The sequence below is a fragment of the Euphorbia lathyris genome, chromosome 4 (genome assembly GCF_963576675.1).
Source record: "Euphorbia lathyris chromosome 4, ddEupLath1.1, whole genome shotgun sequence".
In the NCBI taxonomy this organism is placed as follows: domain Eukaryota; kingdom Viridiplantae; phylum Streptophyta; class Magnoliopsida; order Malpighiales; family Euphorbiaceae; genus Euphorbia; species Euphorbia lathyris.
Window position 1 is genome coordinate 78085537 of NC_088913.1, and position 17173 is coordinate 78102709.

Sequence of the window (17173 nt, forward strand, 5' to 3'; positions counted from 1 at the left end):
AGCCGGACACTTCAGGGAGATTGATGGAATGGGCAATTCGCATGGGAGAGTTTGATGTGCGATATGAGAGCAGGTCCGCCTTGAAGAGTCAGGTCTTGGCAGACTTTGTGAATGAATTCACCGAAGAAGGGGTGAATCTCCCTAAATCTCCAGTAGAGGAGTGGACGATGTACACGGATGGAGCTTTCTCAGCAGATGGAGCTGGTATAGGTATCGTGATCAAGGGCCCCCAATACATAAAACTACGGTACGCAGCAAAGTTGGATTTTCATGCAACCAACAATGCCGCAGAATATGAGGCTCTAATATTGGGGTTGCGCCTGCTAAAAGAAATCACTCCCAAGCGGATCGTGATCTATAGTGACTCCAAGTTGATGGTCAATCAAGTGATCAAAAATTACAAGGTAAAGGATGATGTTTTGGCCAAATACGTGGCCGAGGTCAAAAAATTGCTGGATCACCTTGAAGCTAAAGAAACTAAATGGGAATTGATCCATGTGCCCCGAGGATCGAACACCGAAGCAGATCACCTAGCAAAAATGGATTCCAGTGAAGAGAACTGGACAGATCCGCAATGTCCATTCGAGATTAAAGCTGCTCCGGCCTTCGCCTCCGAAGAAGTATCCCTACTCACAACAGTAGAGGATGATTGGCGGACAGCCATTCGCCAGTATTTGTCAGATGGAGCTCTACCCATCGATAAAGAGGAGGCTCGGCGGATCGTCAAGAAAGCGGCCTATTTCTCCATGATCAACGATTGCCTCTACAGAAAGTCTTTTAGCCATCATTGGTTAAAATGTATTCTGCCAGAAGAGGGACAACAAGTCCTCAAGGAGCTGCACGAGGGATCATGTGGGGCCCATGAGGCATCCGCCTCCATCTTGAAGAAATCCAGGTTAGCAGGATTTTATTGGCCCACTGCCGAGCTTGATGCACAAAAATTGGTGGAATCTTGCCATAGTTGTCAGATTCATGCAAATGAATCACACACTGCCAAACATCTCCAGAGGCCCATCATTGAAGGGCGACCCTTTTCCATCTGGGGAATTGACATCGTTGGACCATTTCCTCCTACTCGTAGACAAAGGAAGTACGTGGTAGTGGAAGTAGATCACTTCACCAAGTGGGTAGAAGCCGAAGCTGTCTCCTCCATCACTGCTGAACGAATGGTGGAATTTGTTAAAGACAATATCGTGGGAAGATATGGCGTACCCCACACAATCATCACTGATAATGGAACGCAGTTCAACTGCGGCGAGTTCAAAACTTTCTGTGAGAAATTGGGCATTATCCTCAATCCAACGGTATGACTGAAGTTACGAATCGGACGATCGTAAAAGGAATAAAGAAGAGATTGGGGGAGCATGATAAGAAGTGGGAGGATCAGTTGATGAGAGTCTTATGGGCGTATCGCACCACTCCTAGAACGGCCATAGGAGAAACACCATTCGCCCTCTCTCATGGTGTAGAAGCTGTAATCCCAGTTGAAATACTGGTCCCAAGTGATAGAGTTGCATTCTATTACGAGGAGGACAACAGCCACAGATTAAAAGAGAGTCTTGATTAAGTGGAAGATCGAAGAGACAAGGCTTATGTACGTATGGCGGCATACAAGTAGCGGATCGCCGCTTACCATGACAAAAATGCCAAACTTGTAGAACTGAATGTGGGAGACCTCGTGCTCCGCAAAGCCGACAAAATCCAGTCTCGAGAAGGGAATGGCAAGCTAGGGCTCACCTGGACGGGTCCATATCAAATAGTGGATAAGATTGGGTTCGCCACATTTAAGATTCAAGACATGGAAGGGAACACATTGCCACGCACGTGGAACCTCCAAAATCTCCGCAAATATTTTGTCAGAAAATAAAGTGTACATACGGTCTTGAGTACTCTTTTTCCTTTAGTAAGCTTTTTTCCCAAGTGGTTTTTCTTATTAAAGGTTTTAACGAGGCTCACATGTAAGACCTGCTTGCTGTAAAAAAGCATTTCTCCTATCAATAAACATCAATTGTTCTATTATCTATGTGCTTTTTAAAGTTTTTATTGCAGCAATATCAATATTCCAGTCTTAAAAAGAAGGGGGGCATCCAACGCTCTCCACATTAAAAAAGTACTGCTATCTCATAGCTACTTTTTCTCCTCAAAGATAGGAGAACAAATCTCATGGGCGGATCCATCTCTGGAGGATCCCCATTCGAGATAGAGTTAAAACAGTCCTTGGACGCAAGGTCTTTACACTCTCTTACCCTTCCCAAAGAAGGATTCACAAGTCCTAAAGGCGGATCACTTCACCTCAAAGATAGGTAGCAAGTTGATCCCTAAGGCAGCTTTACTTCCTCTAAAGGAATAGAACAGCTTCTAACCTTCACAAAGGTTCACGCAATAGGAGTATGGCTGGCCACCTACTCCAAAATAAATCCTAGACGCTTATATATTTACTTACGCAAACGTAAAGGTAAAATAAATAGCTACCATAAGGATTAAACAAATTGTACTTAAAATTTTTTACAAAACAAATAAACACTAAACAGGAGCATTCTCCTTAGCGTTCTTTTCGCCTGAGGCATCGACTTGAGAAACTTCCTTTTCAACAGCTCCAGATTCGCCCGCCAAGGAAGCCTCCTTTTCCACGGAAGGTGTTCGCCCAGAAAGAAGGGTGCCCTCGGTTATCGGCTCCTCACCAGACTTCGGAGTCACTTCCTCAAGTCCACTAGCATGGCGTTGGTGGCAGGTTTGCTTTCTTCAATGGGTCCCTTCATCCATTTCCGAACATAGTCTCGGAGGTAGTCCTTGATGTCTGGGATTTTGTTAAATTTAAGAACATCTTCTGGCTCTGGAACGGTGAACTGCGGATCTGTAAAATCGATCTCAGGATGCGCCAGCGAGACATACGCCATGATCAATTCACCGTAAAAGAAAGCTTGCTCACCAGCCATGTACTCAGCTTCTCCTACAACATTCTCATGCTCCTTGGAATCAGCCTCGATCTTCTCCTTCAGCCTCTTTATCTCGGCATCCTTAAGGGCCATGGCAGTCGTGGCGGATGCTATATTCGTCCTGGCGTCAGCTATTTCTTTCTCCAACCTATCTATGGTAGCCTTGTCCGCCACACCTTAAAGGAGCTCCGCCTCCATAGCACGTATGCGAGTATACATCTGTCAAAGGCAAACCTTTTTGTCAAAAATGAAAGAACAAAGGTATATCTTTTTCTAAAAAAGATCCTTTTCTAGCAAGGGGACCAACCGTGAGAAGCTCAGTCTTCCCCCTTTGAGCATGGATTGATCCGGGAATCTGATTCTGATTCCTCTGCACCTCACCCAACTGGCCCAGAGCCTCATCCAAGTAGTTGATAACAGACTCATTCTCTAAGGATCCTTCGGCCCTATACTTGGCGAACCAGTATTTGCCTAGGTCAGGCTTCGCCGTCTGCATAAAGAAGTAAGGATCAACACTTAGATTTTAAACATAGCGAACATACAAAAGGTAAAGGCAACCTACTTGTTCCATCTCCACCACGGGCATGGCGGATCTCATGGCATCCGCCATAAACTTGGGACCACCAGAGGCTGCAGGCTTCCTCCTTTTCAGAGGCGGATCGACCAATGTATCCGCCAGACGTTTCCCAGTGTCCTTTTGAGGATTCTCCACCTGAGCTTTCTTGCGGGCCTCATCCTCCAACAACTTCCTACGCTTCTCTGCAAGAGCGTGACTGGCCTTAGATAAACCCCTGCCAAAGAAAACAATAAAGTAATCAAGGTTCAAGAAGAAAACAAAGTTACCTTGGTCAAATTGAGTAATCTTCGAGTAAATGAACTTGTCCCCATCCTTGCGAATCAGGGGAATATCGCTCATCATGAAGGCCAAAGCATCCGCATATGTCCAGGCATCCGCCTTGACACTCTTCATGAGCTCTGCCACTACCTCATCGCTCGCCGTCAATATTCACATATCGCCCGCCATATGCAAAGGTTTGGGATTCCAGAACGTTGGAAAACCCAGTGATTCGCCCTCGTGTATCTTCACGTAGAAGAATTTCTCATCCCAACAGTGGACATTGGACATTTTGCCACTGAACGACGAATACACTCCAAATTTTGCAAAAGTAAGAAACGACTCCGACTTTCGCTTTGACGGTTTATGAAAATCTCTAAAGATCCGCGGAGTGAACACTACCCCTAAATTCGAGGCTAGATAGCAATCTAAAGCAATATCTAACCAACCATTGGGGTGTAGTTGGCTGGCAGTGATATCGAAATAGGAAAGGATGTCCGCCATCATCTTGGGAAGAGGAAGTCAGAACCCTCTCTCTACGTGACTACAATATACGGTTAGAAAGCCACTTGGCGGACATGAGGGATGTTGATGAGCCGTTGCTAATTGAGTCTCATAGTTATTGATCCATGGGAAGCGAATCGCCAAATCCGCTAGATCCGCGGCATTCATGCGAGACGAGGTGGACTCCGCTCGGGGATTCTTTTTCCTAGGTTGGGTAGAGGAAGAGGCCATTGTCCCCGAAAAACGCCTAAAATCTACGGCCGGAGCAATACCGGTGGCCGAAGTAGAAAGAGTTTGACTCCTAGTGGAACGGGTTCGATAGCGATTACACGCCGAGTTACGCAACTCAGCTAAATCGGAGCTAACTGTCTCCTCGGAGGAAGAAGAATTTCCCGATGACGAAGTGGTCCAACTAAAACTAACTACAATTTCAGGAGGAGGGGTCAAATTAAAAAGTTCAGAGGTTGATCTAGAGGATGACGAAGAACTCCTAAACATTCAGAAAAAAATAGAATGAGAAAAGATGAACTTACATGTAAGCGAAAGCCTTGAAAGAACTCTGAAACTCCCAAGAAAAGCTTCGAGTAACGAAAAGGTAAATGGAGACGAAATGGGGAAGAGAGAGAAAGAGAAGGAAGAAGAAGGCGTCTTCTCTTTCCTTGAACAGTACGCCCGTTACACGTGTCACTCTGCGATTGGCATCGAACAGAGTGCTCATTAATGCAGGTAATCATGACGGCGCGCAGAAGCTCAAAAGCCCTAAAAGACTTTAAGGGAACTTTGGGGGGGGGGGCTTCTGATAACATTGAGATATTATCCCGAGGACCAAAAGGGATATTCACCTAAAGAACGCCGCGTATTGATCCTCCAAAGAGATCCGACTGGCGGATCACCAAGGTCCCATCAAAAGAGACCCGCCAGCGAACTTATGAGGCGAATCTCCTTTAACACTCATTCGCCATTAGAACGGCTGGGCCGACCCGGCCATAAAGACCATTAATGAGCTATCAATTAGCTAACCGCCGGCTTAAAGGTAACTTGTAACCGCCGTTAATGGAACATTAATGGAGACTTTCTAGTTACTGAAAGTTACAACTTTCTAGCTATATATATAGCCTACGTCTCAGGCTATCAAGGTACACATTCACTTACCCTTTGTCAATTCAGTTTGCTCTCTTGTTCTTCCTTACTGACTTTGGCATCGGAGCTTCCCCCGTCGAACCCAACGACGCCCCCACAGGGACGAAAGTTAATCAGAATTTCTCCGCGTGTCATCAAGTGTAAAGTGGGATCTCATTATTTGGGTAAAAGTGGTTAAACAGTTGTTGACCAGTCATTTAGCGGATAAATGCATTTAAATGTCTAGTCACCTATATTTAAAGGTATATTTGTGGGACACGAAAATATGAACTAAAATATAATTTAGGTACTTTTGATGTAATTTACTTGATAACGTTGACAGCCGGAAGCAATATACCAATATACCATAAAAAAAATTAATAATTTGTTTTTGTGAAATAATAAACATTCTGAAATTAGTTGTCTTTTTAGAAGTAAATTTGGAGAAATATGGCAATATAATAATATAATATATTGATTAATGTCTATAAAAGAGAATAAACAAACTTTTTTTTATTAACGAACTTCTAATTCTAAATCATTTCTCAAAAAAAAAAAAAAAAAAAAAAAACAACATCGAACTTCTAAATCATAAACAAATGAGCTAGACAATAAACAAAAAAGATAAATAAAATAAACAATACTAAAACAAAGCCTTCAGCGGACCCCGTGTTTTCCCCGCCAAAAAGTGTCGCCCAAATATGAATTTCCTCTTTAATAAACGCAGTATAGATCAAAAGGAAGGGTATAGACAGCGCCGCCGGTGATCCCGCAATCGCAGCAGTCGGCGGAGGAAGCAGTAGTAGTCGGCGACTCCTCCTCGGAGCAAAACTCAGTGAAAACAGGTAGTCTCTTTTTAATAGTAGGTGATGATGAACAGTAAAGAGTATGATTCATGGCTTGATCAACAATAACCTTAGCATTATCTGGAGTTTCTTCAGGAAAATCCTTTTGCCATACCTCGATTATTCCGTCGTCCAATGGATTCCAATCTGAACTCGGTTTTGTATTTTCCATCGCTACCGGAGATCTGCTGCTTCAAATTCAGAGATCGTTAATTATTTTGTTTTGGAAAAATTGGTTTGATTAGCTTCAATTTATAGTGATTGATTGTAATATCACCGACTCAAGAACTAATTGCTCTATCCTAAACGAATTAGGAATCGGAAAATCCTTAATCATATTAGAATTAGGCGGGAACAATAATTAGTGGGCTTTAATTTATCCTTACTATTTAGGAAGCTCAATATGAATAGGAAAATAACTGAATCTGATGACGTGGCTATATATATACACCTTCGTATACAGTAAAACCTCTATAAATTAATAATGTTGGGACTATGAAATTTTATTAATTTAGAGAGATATTAATTAATCGATAAATTAATAATTATTAATTTATAGAGTGATTTTAAATTTTAAAAAAATAAATTTTAAATTATTAATTGTTCCAAATATTGCAAAATTCGTACATGGAATGAAAATGTCACAACGACTTTAGAGGAAGCAATCACGGAAGAAGACATTCATGAACTTGAGGGAATTATTGGTCAGCTTGGTTACCGCAATCAAATGAATGTCAATCAAATATTGGATTATCCAGGTGAAAACAAATGAATGCTCACAAGTCTAAAGTTCAGAAGAAATTGTATCAAGCATTATGCAAAATTCAATTGAGGATGAAGTTGAAGATGATTTGGTACTTTTAAAACGAGTCACAAGAAACGAAGCAATTATAGCATCATTCACTCTTTACAATTTTTTGTTAAAATTTGACAAGGATACACCGGAACTTTTGAATGCACTAAGAATAGTTAGAGATGAAATTCAAGTAGATTTAAATTTCAAGAAAAAACAAAATACTATAGATTCATATTTTGCTAAATTATCCCAAGTATGTATATCTATATATATTTCGCATATGTATTTGAGAAATTATTAATTTATGGAGGTAATAATGCAATGTATTTATAAGGGGTTGTTCTAGAAAATTATTATCTTATTAATTTATTAAAATTGATCATTTTTTGAACTGGTCCAAGTCGGGACCAGAAGAAATTATTATTTTAAAGAGTTTATTAATTTATCGAGTATTAATTTATAGAGGTTTTACTGTATAGGGAAATTTATGCAGGGCCGGATCTGGGCCTACTAGGCCCAAGGTTGTAAGGATCCAAATGTTTTATTCTATATATATAAGGAGTAAAAAACAATTTATTTAAACTTAATAAGTGTACTAGTGATTAAACACACCATTCTTGTTGGAAGGTCATATATCCAATTTCCTTTAAAAGCAATTTTTTTTATCCTTAATATATTTTAAGGATTAAGATTTATATATTAAGGGTTTAGTATATATTTACTAAGGTTTGGAATTTATAAATTAGTGTTAATTTTTTTTAATTAAAGTATAAAATTGTACTTTATTTCTTATATATGAAAAATAATAATAATTTTTTTTTGTGAGGTAGAGGGAAGAAGCCCAAAAGGAGAAAGAGGAGAAAAAAACTACACAACCCGGCTCAGAGCAATTCCTATTTGATCATCAAACAAGGTGTTCTAAAAGCCTGCAGGAGATGCATCAAACTCATGATTACCCAAGGTTATAGTCTCTGGAAGTTCGCCAACCAGTCACTAGTACGATTCCCCTCTCTATAGGTGTGGACAAAAGACAAGACCCAATCTCTATCACGTAATTTTTAACACATTCCAATAAGCCAATAACAAGCATGGTGAATAGGGACTGCACTCAGTATAAAGTTTAAGACAACCTGAGAATGGAACTCCACTATAATATGATTTAATTGTAATTTTGTAACCGATTGTGATATTCATGTAAAAAGCCTTTAAAATTATTTAGATTTTAAAAGTTCCAAATAATTAATATTTTAAACTTAAAAGAGACCAAATTGATATTTTGAATATAAATTGAGGGTTAATTTAAGAATTAAACTCATATTTGGTCTTTGTGGTATCTAAAATTTTGTCACATGACACAATTTTTGACACGTGATATATACACGTGGCAGTTAATTTAGTTTTTTACCATATAGTTTTAATATGTAGATAAACAATGAATTGTTTTTTTTATTATTATTTATCCCCGTATATATAAAGTCTATATAGAAAAAAAAATTATTGACAAAAAAATTTAACAAATCGGTTAGTTTTTTTTTTTTTTTTTTATCCAAAATGAGTTAAATGTCATTTATGGAAATACTCCAAATGGCAAATGTTACCATATAATATCACATTAGCCAAATTATAAAATTTTGGATACCATATGAGCCAAATAGGGGTTTAATTCATAATTCAAAGAAATTGTGAAACATCCGTTTGATTTTTGATAAATAGTTGCATTTAGTGAATGTAATATTATGTTCCGTATAATTATTAATGAAACTTTTTTTTGTTTATAATGTATGAAATATATTTTAAATTTTTGTATGTAAAATGTTTTTACCAAAAGAGCTTTTATTTATTATTCCATCTAGTGCTTGTAAATTATCAAGACCGGCCTGAAAATATGTATTTCATTTGTTTTTAAAGTTTTATTTAAGGGATAAGTACAAAAAAATGTCTGTGGTTTACACTTTTTACAAACGCGAACCTGTGGGGTTTTTTTTTTTTTTTACAAACAAAGATATGTGTTAAACGCCGTTAGCAAACAGAGGCTAAATTGACTAACGATGTTAAAATTCAAAGAGAAAATAGTAAATTTGGTCCTTATATTTATTTATTTTATAAATTAACCCTCCTAATTATCTAATTATCATAAATAAACCCCCAACTCAAAAATAAAAATAAAAAATACCGTCTTCTTCATCTCTTTTTCATTTTTTCTTCTTTTTCTTCTTCTTCTTCTTCTTCTATTTTTTTAATTTGATTCCAGAATTTCTGGAATTTTCTAGAATTCTGAAAAATTCCAGAAATTCTGGATAACGTCTGAAATCCAGACGTTCAGCACGTCTGGAAAATCCAGGCGTGATGAACGTCTGGATTTCAGACGTTTTGAAATTTCGGGAACAATTAAAAAAAATAGAAGAAGAGAGGAGAGGAGGAAGAAAAAAAGAAGAAGAAGAAGAAGAAGAGAGGAGAGAGAGAAGAGAGAGAAAGAAGAAGGAAAATAAAAAAATGAAAAAGAGATGGAGAAGATGGTATTTTTTATTTTTATTTTTGATTTTGAGGTTTATTTGTGATAATTAGATAATTAGAGGGTTAATTTATAAAATAAATAAATATAAGGACCAAATTAACTCTTTTCTTTTTGAATTTTAACACCGTTAGTCAATTTATCATCTGTTTACTAACGGCGTTTAACATATACATCTGTTTGTAAAAAAACCCACAAGTTTGCGTTTGTAAAAAGTGTAAAGCACAGACATTTTTTTTGTTGTACTTATCCCCTTATTTAATTAGTAGGAATTTATTTAGTTAAATAAAACTAATAATTAGAATCCAAATAATAATAGGATTCTTATTTGCTTCTAATTAGATTAATGATTAGGTTAAGAAAAAATTATTATATTGGAATTTAATGAACTAATACAATTATTATTATTTCTTAATCTAAGACTGAAAAATGAAAATACACTCACATCTCTCCCTATAGTTGAGTCGTGGCCCTCTCTTTCCTCTAAGTTTCGTTCGAGTTCTCGGAATCGAAATTCTTGCATATCGGGTGTTCTATCCGACGTGTCTGCATGTGTGGTGTAGGATAACTACCATTTATGGTTCTATATCTCAAATAAATAGAACGATTGTCCTTCTTCGATGAAAAGTGATTCATTTTCTTACGTAATCTACATGTTTGATCTTAGTGAAATTGATTTTTTTATTAATTTTTTCCACTTTTTAATCGATTATAGAAATTCCTTCAGTAGTATCAGAGAGATATTCACGCTTGGTAATCGGGTTCCCGAGCTTCCGACAGTTCCAACTAAACCAATTCATTGCACTCGGCGGGCCTCGATGTCAGGCCTCGCCGCTTTATTTAAATCAAAGACTTCCTTATCAGTATTAGAATTGGAACTCTCTTTCTGCACAACTTCTCCCTTACTGTTCGTGTAATATAACTTCTCAACAAAGGCCTCCTCTTGACTTATTTATTTATTTTTCTTATCTCTTCCCTCATTCTCTTCCTTGCCTCCAGTAACTCCATCTCCTCTTCTTCGCCGCTTACCATTCTGACGTTCGCCTCATCACTTCTTATCGATTTCTGGCTTCCTCCAACTTCCTCAGCCAAGTTAAAAGGTTGTTTTCTGACCCTTTAATCTGTCGATCGAATGCTGTGGCTGGTTAACATTCGGAGTCAAATTCTGCCTAAACTCAGAAATTCCTGCTTGCACTATGCTCTGAAGCTAATCCCCTGCCTCATATTTGTAAAACGATTATTTTGTTCAAACAGAATGCCACTTGGTTCAACTCCGGCCCTGCTGATGTTTTCTGGATCTCTTAACCAACATAACTCCTCTTAATCACCACCTCTTCGAATGGGAGCCTTTAGCCAATCTCTCTAGTCCTTTGCTAGTTCACTCATTTGATCCTCAAAAAGCTTATTACATAATCTGTCAGAATGCTCCAATAGTCCACAAGTAGCAGAATATCTCAAGTCGCTCGTATTTGAATTTGATTAGAGACCACTCATCCTGTGATCTTCTAATTTTCTTATACCGTTTGAGCGACTTCCTCACAGTGAATCAAACTCTTATTCGCATGAATTTCCTGTAATAGCTAGTAGTATTCGTCACGTGGTACTCAACGAATGAACCGATGGAGTTTCCAATCTGCTTCCCGACTCCCTCAGACATTGCTTCAGTTGGGAGTTCGTATACTTGCACCCAAATCTCCATAAACTCCAATTCTACCATTTTAGGATTCATGCCTTGCTTCCATATGTTCATAATTAAATTGTAATCATCAAAAGTCCAAGGTCCTCCTACCAGCACGCGATCACGATCGACCGGATGAAAAAACTCGAAAGAATACAAGTTTGGCGTGAGTTCTTGTATCGAGATTCCCCGACCTGGTCTCCATAGGTTTGCCAGCTTAATCTTCATTGCTGGGAAATTTACCAGCTTATCAGTAACAAGTCTTCCAACGAGATACAATCCTCCATAAATCGCTGAAGAAGTTGGTGGCTGAAGACCTAAATCCAACACCTCGAACTTGTCATCTCCAATATTCAGATTATTCAAACCCGACTCCATCTTTCCATTACATCACTTCGAACACACAGTACCACGAGACCAGATCAGAATGTTGCCACCGGCCGGGCTAAAGACAACGTAATAAACAAACTTTCAGAGTTTTGTTTTAAATATAGTAACTTGAATGATCTTAACAAACAATCATGGTTGCAAATTTTTAAACAAGTAACATATTTTTATAAGGAGATAAGGTGTAAGAATACCTCTAACGTTTACGGTTAGAAATAAATTTACCCTTAATGTCTGAAATTGGTGCAGAATATATGATAAAATATCTGTATTTTATAATAATGTCTGAAATTGATTCAACTTACCAATGTTAAGAGTGAAATTGCTCATGGTTACGAACTTTAAAGGTAAAATTACACAATCCTAAATGTTAGGATAAAATTTCTCTTGATTGTACAACGTTAAATAATATTTTTACATCTTATCATTTTTATAAATATATATAATCACAAAATTATTTTTATAATTTGTAATATACATAATTAACCGAGATTTCAATAATATCAAATTGAGAATTAAATTTAATAATAAAGTTGGAAAAGTATCTAGGATACTTCCTCGGTACCAAATTCTATTTCCTTGATACACATTTCTCCATTTGTCTCCATTTCAATCCATTAACACAAACACAGCCTTATTCTAAAACATAAGGCTTCGGAGGTAATCCACATTCTATTTACACGTGGCAGATCGTCATTCGAAAGCTAGATACTCGTAAACCCAAACTAAAAGAAAAATTGGAAAATCATTAGGCGGGTATATAACCAACGCTCAAAAATATTATCCGAATTTTGTCACTTCCTCAGATAAAACCCCCAAACCAAAATCTGCTAATTCCTGATTCGAATCCTTCTCTTTTACGATTTCAATGGAGTTAGGGTTTATGTCGAAGTCGAACTGAAGTTAAAGCATTTCCGTGTTTCTTTTTGGGCGCTAAAAAGATGAGTTTCATAGCTACTTATCGCGGGAATTTCAGTCCCATATTGTCATCTTCGCAGTGTAGTTCTTCCTATAGTTTTGAGCTTCGTTCGCCGCCATTTTTAGCTTGCTCGGTTATTTCTGGAAAACGATGTCGTTTGAGAGATTTCAGGCCGTACCACAATTCGAGGTATATTTTTCTCTCATTTCAATAGAAAAGGAAAAGTACATTATTTCAGTTCTTCTATGCTTGAAGTGTGGCGTTGGTAGTGGAAGCTAACTGTAGTGTATTAAATTTAGGTTTCATGAGAAGAGAGCCATTTTTTGTAGAGCTACAGAGACGCAGACTGAACCAGATAGTAATAATGATAAGGTATTCCCTACCTCCTTTTCATTAATTGCATATTCATGTTTGTTTTACTTGTTCTAATTTGATTTTACTTTTCTGATTGAGTGAGCTTGGTGAAATTTAGGGTTTAGGGATATGAATGTGTAGAACGTATGGTTGGATGGTATGGATCTAGCTTTGTATTCCAATTCATGAAATGTGACATGTTGTTCTTCAGTGTAAGATTGGGGGAAATAAAGGTTAAGTCCAGATTAAAGTGTAATTTGAGACTTGTAATTATTCTAAAGGCTCGGCTGAGCAGATGGAGGTGCAAAACTTGTGTTTTTAATGTTGCTATTAGGCCATTATCGTAAATTATGAATTTGTACAAATTTCTGTAGGAAAAAGAAGAGCATGAAGTAGGGACGACACCACCTACAACAGACACCGTAGAGCAACTCGATACCCAGCCGGATCCTCAGGCTACCCTTTTAAATCAAATAAACAATGATGCTGGGGAAGTTAATGCTGCGGTTGACAGTCAGGTATTTGCTTTTATTTTCATATGGAAGCAATCAAGGTTTTGCATAAAGTAGATTGTTTATATCCAATATGACTTTGAAAATGATTTTCGCTTCATACGTTTCAAATTGCTTTCCCCCTTTAAGTTAGCATGCATGCAGTATCTTTTGTTGCTAAATTAACGGGTTATGGTTCTGCTTCTTGAACGTGTTTTTGAGCAACCAAAAATATATAGGATGATCCTGCATTATTTTCTTCTGGTCATCAGACTCTTGACATTATATTACATGATAACAATTACGTCTGCCATAGGAAGTTTTTCCATGTGATTTCATGTTTCTTCACGATTAGCATCTAATAACTTAGTGAAAGATCATATTAATGTTTTTGGGTTAGGGGACAGGATATCTTATTAATTCTTCTCCCCTTTTTAATGAGTTAACTTCTGTTTGAAACAGGATGAATCTATAGAAGTTTCTAGTGGTTCTCCTCTGCCAGGTGTGAAGGTGATTATAATAGGTTGTAATGTTTCCTATATTGAGGACTTGCTTTTAATTCCTCCATTACATTTTTGGGTAATTTTCTGAACAGCCCCAGCAATTTGATGAATCAATTAGGATGTCAAAAGGAACAATCGATATTCTAAAGGACCAAGTATTCGGCTTTGATACTTTTTTTGTAACAAGCCAGGAGCCATATGAGGTGAGACAACATGAATGTTTTAGATCTGTAGAAAAACGTTGCTATATCAGTTGGAAATTCTTTGTGGTTCCATTTTTTTAAAATGAATTTATGAAATGAATAAGAGAGGTAAATCGAATGAAATAAAAACAAAATATTTGCTTACCTGTATCTGCCTAGAAGCCGATTTTTATTTTTTATTTTTTATTTTTTTGCTTTCTAAGTTAAATTGATGGTTTGGTTGATACACCTATGTTAGGGTGGCGTCTTGTTTAAAGGAAACCTGAGAGGGCAAGCTGCTAAAAGCTATGAGAAGATATCAACCAGGCTGCAGGTGTATATTTTCTTCTATATTTATTTTTTCTTCCCTTTTAGTATATTTATTGTCCTTGATGAAACTCAGTGCCTGCACAATCTGTCTACAGAATAAATTTGGAGATGAGTATAAAGTTTTCCTTCTAGTTAACCCAGAGGATGATAAACCAATTGCAGTTGTTGTTCCAAGAAAGACCCTTCAACCTGAAAGAACAGGTATTGTTTAGCTAAAATGCAGCAGAATACCTGTTCTAAAATTCTGTATCCTTAATGAGGAACTGAAATCTGGTCATTGGAACTTCTGATTATGAAATTTTAATGGGTCTGGTGATATTTTTGCAGCGGTCCCAGAGTGGTTTGCAGCTGGTTCTTTTGGACTTGTTACTGTTTTCACATTACTTCTCCGAAATGTGCCTGCGTTACAATCAAACTTATTGTATGTACTTCCTATATCTATGTTCTGGCACTACATTTAGAATCTTAGATTGATATAAATAGAAAATCAGAACTCAAACTCACCCAAACAGATTAGTAGCAGTAGTATACACTCACAAACACACCCAGAGAATCTGATAATAGATGGAATATTAAATTCAGGGAATACAAAACATGAAAGATATAAATGGGTCAAGCTAGACTCAATCCCTTTCTCTACCAAAATGGCGGAGCCTCTGCTTAAAGCAGTCAAACTTAACAAAATACTCAATAATAGCTCCTTGTTACTCTACCCCTTTATATATACTAAAAAAGGTTTTCTCTCTCTCACTGACCTCCATAGCCCTCCAAACCACGTGTTCCTCTTTTTCCCATATTACCCTTCATGTCTATTAGCATATTCTCTATCAGATATGAGCTATTTATTCTCTAGAAGTATGTGACAATGTATATTTATTTTCTTCCCTTAGTCCGCTCTCAATTTATTTAGTGTTTGAGTTTTTTGTTTGGCTCCATCTCTATTGGATGCTATTTGATGTGTTTGGTTTGTTTATTCCTTCTAATATATTTTTAAACCAATATTCCACTTTTTTCATTTTGAAGTTTACTTCTCCAGGGAGGATTCCTTCTCTTTCTCTCTCTCTTGAATCCATATCTTGTCAGTAAAATATATTTTTTTTCTAACTCGAGTATCAGTGATATATCTTTTCTTCCTTGCTCTTTCTAGTTTGTCTTGGTGGTTTGTGATGCACAGTTTTGTGAATTCATGATCTGTTGGACTTCCTTGTAGTGCAGATCTAATCGAGCTTTAACTTTTAAAATATTAATACGTTAAAATGCCCCAGATCGACTTTTGATAATCTCGAGCTACTGAAGAATGGTCTACCTGGAGCCCTTGTGACTGCACTTATTCTTGGAGTACACGAACTCAGCCACATATTAGTTGCACAAAGATATAATGTGAAGCTGGGGGTGCCATATTTTGTTCCAAGTTGGCAGGTGAAGTATACTACTTTGCTTTCCTGATCCCTGATAAGGAAAGAACAATTTTTTCTTGCTTCCAGAAAGAGTTACTGTTCGCCATCATTACCTCTTATGTTCTTGAATAACACTTGTGGAAGGTCTAATGAACTGCATTGATGCAGATAGGCTCTTTTGGTGCTATTACACGGATAAGAAATATTGTGCCCAAACGTGAAGATCTGCTGAAGATTGCAGCAGCAGGACCTCTAGCTGGTTTCTCCTTGGGTTTTCTTCTTTTTCTAGCCGGATTAATTTTACCACCTAGTGATGGTGTTGGTCTCATCGTGGATGCTTCTGTCTTTCACGAGTCATTTCTTGCCGGGGGTATAGGTGAGGAATTCATTCTAGCCATACTTCATGAAAAAAGTGAACGTTTAATTTGTGTCTGTATTAGAGATAGATGATATTAACTTGAGCTGTTCTGTTTCTTTATAGCTAAACTTATTCTAGGTGATGCACTCAAGGAAGGCACTCCTATATCAGTTAACCCGCTTGTGTTATGGGCATGGGCTGGACTGCTTATTAATGCCATCAATAGCATCCCCGCAGGAGAGCTCGATGGAGGACGGATCTCCTTTTCCCTATTCGGAAGAAAGGTATACTGTCCGGAGTTTAACATGATTTAATAGGATGCTTAAATGCTTAACTTCAGTCCTTACTTATTTTACACAAAACCCTTCAGACCGCGTATTCATTTCCTGATTAGCTTTTCTTTTGACAGGCTTCGTCTCGCTTAACAGCTTTCTCAATTGCTCTGCTTGGGCTATCCTCTCTGTTTAGTGATGTTGCATTTTACTGGGTAGTTCTGATATTCTTCTTACAAAGAGGGCCTATTGCTCCTCTCTCCGAGGAGATCAGTGATCCGGATCAAAAGTATGTTGCCTTAGGTGTTCTGGTTTTGGTTTTAGGCTTACTGGTATGTCTGCCATACCCTTTCCCTTTTGTAGACGAAGCTCTTACAACTTTCTAATGATAGTCTCATCATACTCAAACCATTTTGTAAGAAACTTTAGGATTTCTCAGGTAAATCTTGCCCAATAATCTCAAGTAGAATGTAAATGATAATGATTTTTATACCGATCTGCTTCTCTTTGTTTCTTTTATACTTGTTACGTTATAATTGAGAGTTTAATTGTATTTTGTATTCACTCTGATAGTTAATTACAAAGATAATAGGGATAGTATATATACAGTATCCCTAACTGACTAGGATACAAAATATTGAACATCAAAATATGAATTTTGAATTCCCTAGAAATATGAACGGTTAATTGACTAAGTAAAGGATTGGACAGAGGTTAAAAATAATTATTTGGTAAATAATTATTTATTATTAACA

General features: G+C 37.3%; 1 protein-coding gene across 1 annotated transcript; it reads left to right on the top strand.

The window, feature by feature from the left end:
- The first annotated feature begins 12375 nt into the window (after positions 1–12375).
- Positions 12376–16932, top strand: LOC136227655 (probable zinc metalloprotease EGY2, chloroplastic). The gene is made up of 12 exons (XM_066016376.1): positions 12376–12720; positions 12831–12903; positions 13260–13403; positions 13839–13886; positions 13972–14082; positions 14321–14395; positions 14487–14592; positions 14719–14812; positions 15657–15810; positions 15957–16164; positions 16270–16430; positions 16556–16932. The coding sequence occupies exons 1-12, from the start codon at positions 12554–12556 to the stop codon at positions 16802–16804; spliced, it is 1590 nt and encodes a 529-aa protein (XP_065872448.1). The 5' UTR covers positions 12376–12553; the 3' UTR covers positions 16805–16932.
- The last annotated feature ends 241 nt before the right edge of the window (positions 16933–17173 follow it).